The sequence below is a fragment of the Colobus angolensis genome, unplaced genomic scaffold (assembly GCF_000951035.1).
Source record: "Colobus angolensis palliatus isolate OR3802 unplaced genomic scaffold, Cang.pa_1.0 Scaffold248, whole genome shotgun sequence".
NCBI lineage: Eukaryota > Metazoa > Chordata > Mammalia > Primates > Cercopithecidae > Colobus > Colobus angolensis.
In genome coordinates this window covers 811,481-812,962 of record NW_012115688.1, presented here as the reverse complement: position 1 = coordinate 812,962, position 1,482 = coordinate 811,481, and the positions used below count along the sequence as shown (strand labels likewise).

The window sequence follows — 1,482 nt, the reverse complement described above, 5'->3', positions numbered from 1 at the left end:
ACCCCATCTCTACTAAAAACACAAAATTAGCCGGGCATGGTGGCACACACCTGTAATCATAGCTACCAGGGCGGCTGAGGCAGGAGAAGCACTTGAACCCAGGAGGCAGAGGTTGCAGTGAGCCGAGATCGCACCATTGCACTCCAGCCTGGGCAACGAGAGTGAAATTTCGTCTCAAAAAAAAAAAAAAAGACATGGTGCTCAAATCCAGCGAAACACTTTGCCCTTTCCCTCTATACCACCTGCTTTTCTGCAGACACACCATCTCTCACACCACTCTTCACAGTACACATATGATATGATGAAACACAAGCATGCTCATAGACTCCAAAGCAGAAACATTCTCTTACTTCACAAACCCCGTCAATACAAACATCGTTTTTGTTTGGGGAGCAGGGAGTTCCATCTTTCACTTTGCCGGACATTGCAAAAAAAAATTCAAAGTTCTCAGCCTTGCAGTACAGTTTGCATCGATCTTCCTCTAGAAGCAAAGAGATCAAGATAGGAAATGGTCAGGAGGAAACTAAGGAAAAATGATACGACTGCCAAAAGGATGAATTAAATTTACTGAGAAAGCTGTCATAATGAAAATGGAAAATTTTATGCACAGTGTTATATGCATATGTGCATGTGTGTATGCACATATAAGCCCATATTATGTGACTTTCAAAGCATGAGTCCCATTGAACAACCCATATAAAACTCATTTAAGAGTAATATGTAACAATTTTATTTTTCTCATCCTTAGGGGTAGTCACCATACACATGATTGATGGGTTACTATCCAGCCTCCCTGGATAGTAAATCTTTCAGGTTTCAAAGGCTTGATGGTCAGCCATTGACAACATAGAAATGAAGTAGTGCTGTTGTGTTCTAATAAAACCTGATGAAACAAACACACACCAGATTTGGCCAGCAGGCCATAGTTTGATGACCTTGATTTAGGGCATGGATTACTTTAGATATTTACTCAGTCTGTTAAGAGAAAAGGTTTTAGGCACCAGGGAGAAAAGGCATATGGTTAGTCATGTTTGCCAAACATACATAGAAAAAAAAAGTCATAAAAATGAAGAGAAAGCAAATAAACTCATCCCGAAGGCTACAAAATGGTAACTTCTATTGACCCTTAAATCCCTGAGATGTTTCTGATACCAGAGGCAAAAATAAAAAAAAAAATTATATTTATAGAGCTCTTGTTATCAGAAAGGAGTTCCTATGCCAATTTCTCAAATAGAAAGAGCTCTTCTTGGCCAGGAATTCCAGATGATGTTTCTCCCAAGAGACCTTCTGTGGGCGATACTGAGCGATATCCCCTAACAATAGTTTTACAAATGTGTCAACAGTTGGCAAATAGTGCTTCATAAAACCTCTTAATAAAAGACAAAGTCAAAACTCAAACATGAAAGGATTTAAATTATCATAGTTCAAATATGCAGATATGTGGGTGGGTTAAAAGTTTCTCTCTCATCTATTTTTTTTTTT

General features: G+C 38.6%; 1 protein-coding gene across 1 annotated transcript in view; it reads right to left on the bottom strand.

Moving 5' to 3' along the window:
* ADAMTS18 (ADAM metallopeptidase with thrombospondin type 1 motif, 18) overlaps window positions 1-1,482 on the bottom strand; it is a 160,801-nt gene that overhangs the window by 37,536 nt on the left and 121,783 nt on the right. The window contains 1 exon segment of the mRNA XM_011946030.1: window positions 263-481. Within this exon segment, the coding sequence (XP_011801420.1) occupies window positions 263-481 (219 nt within the window).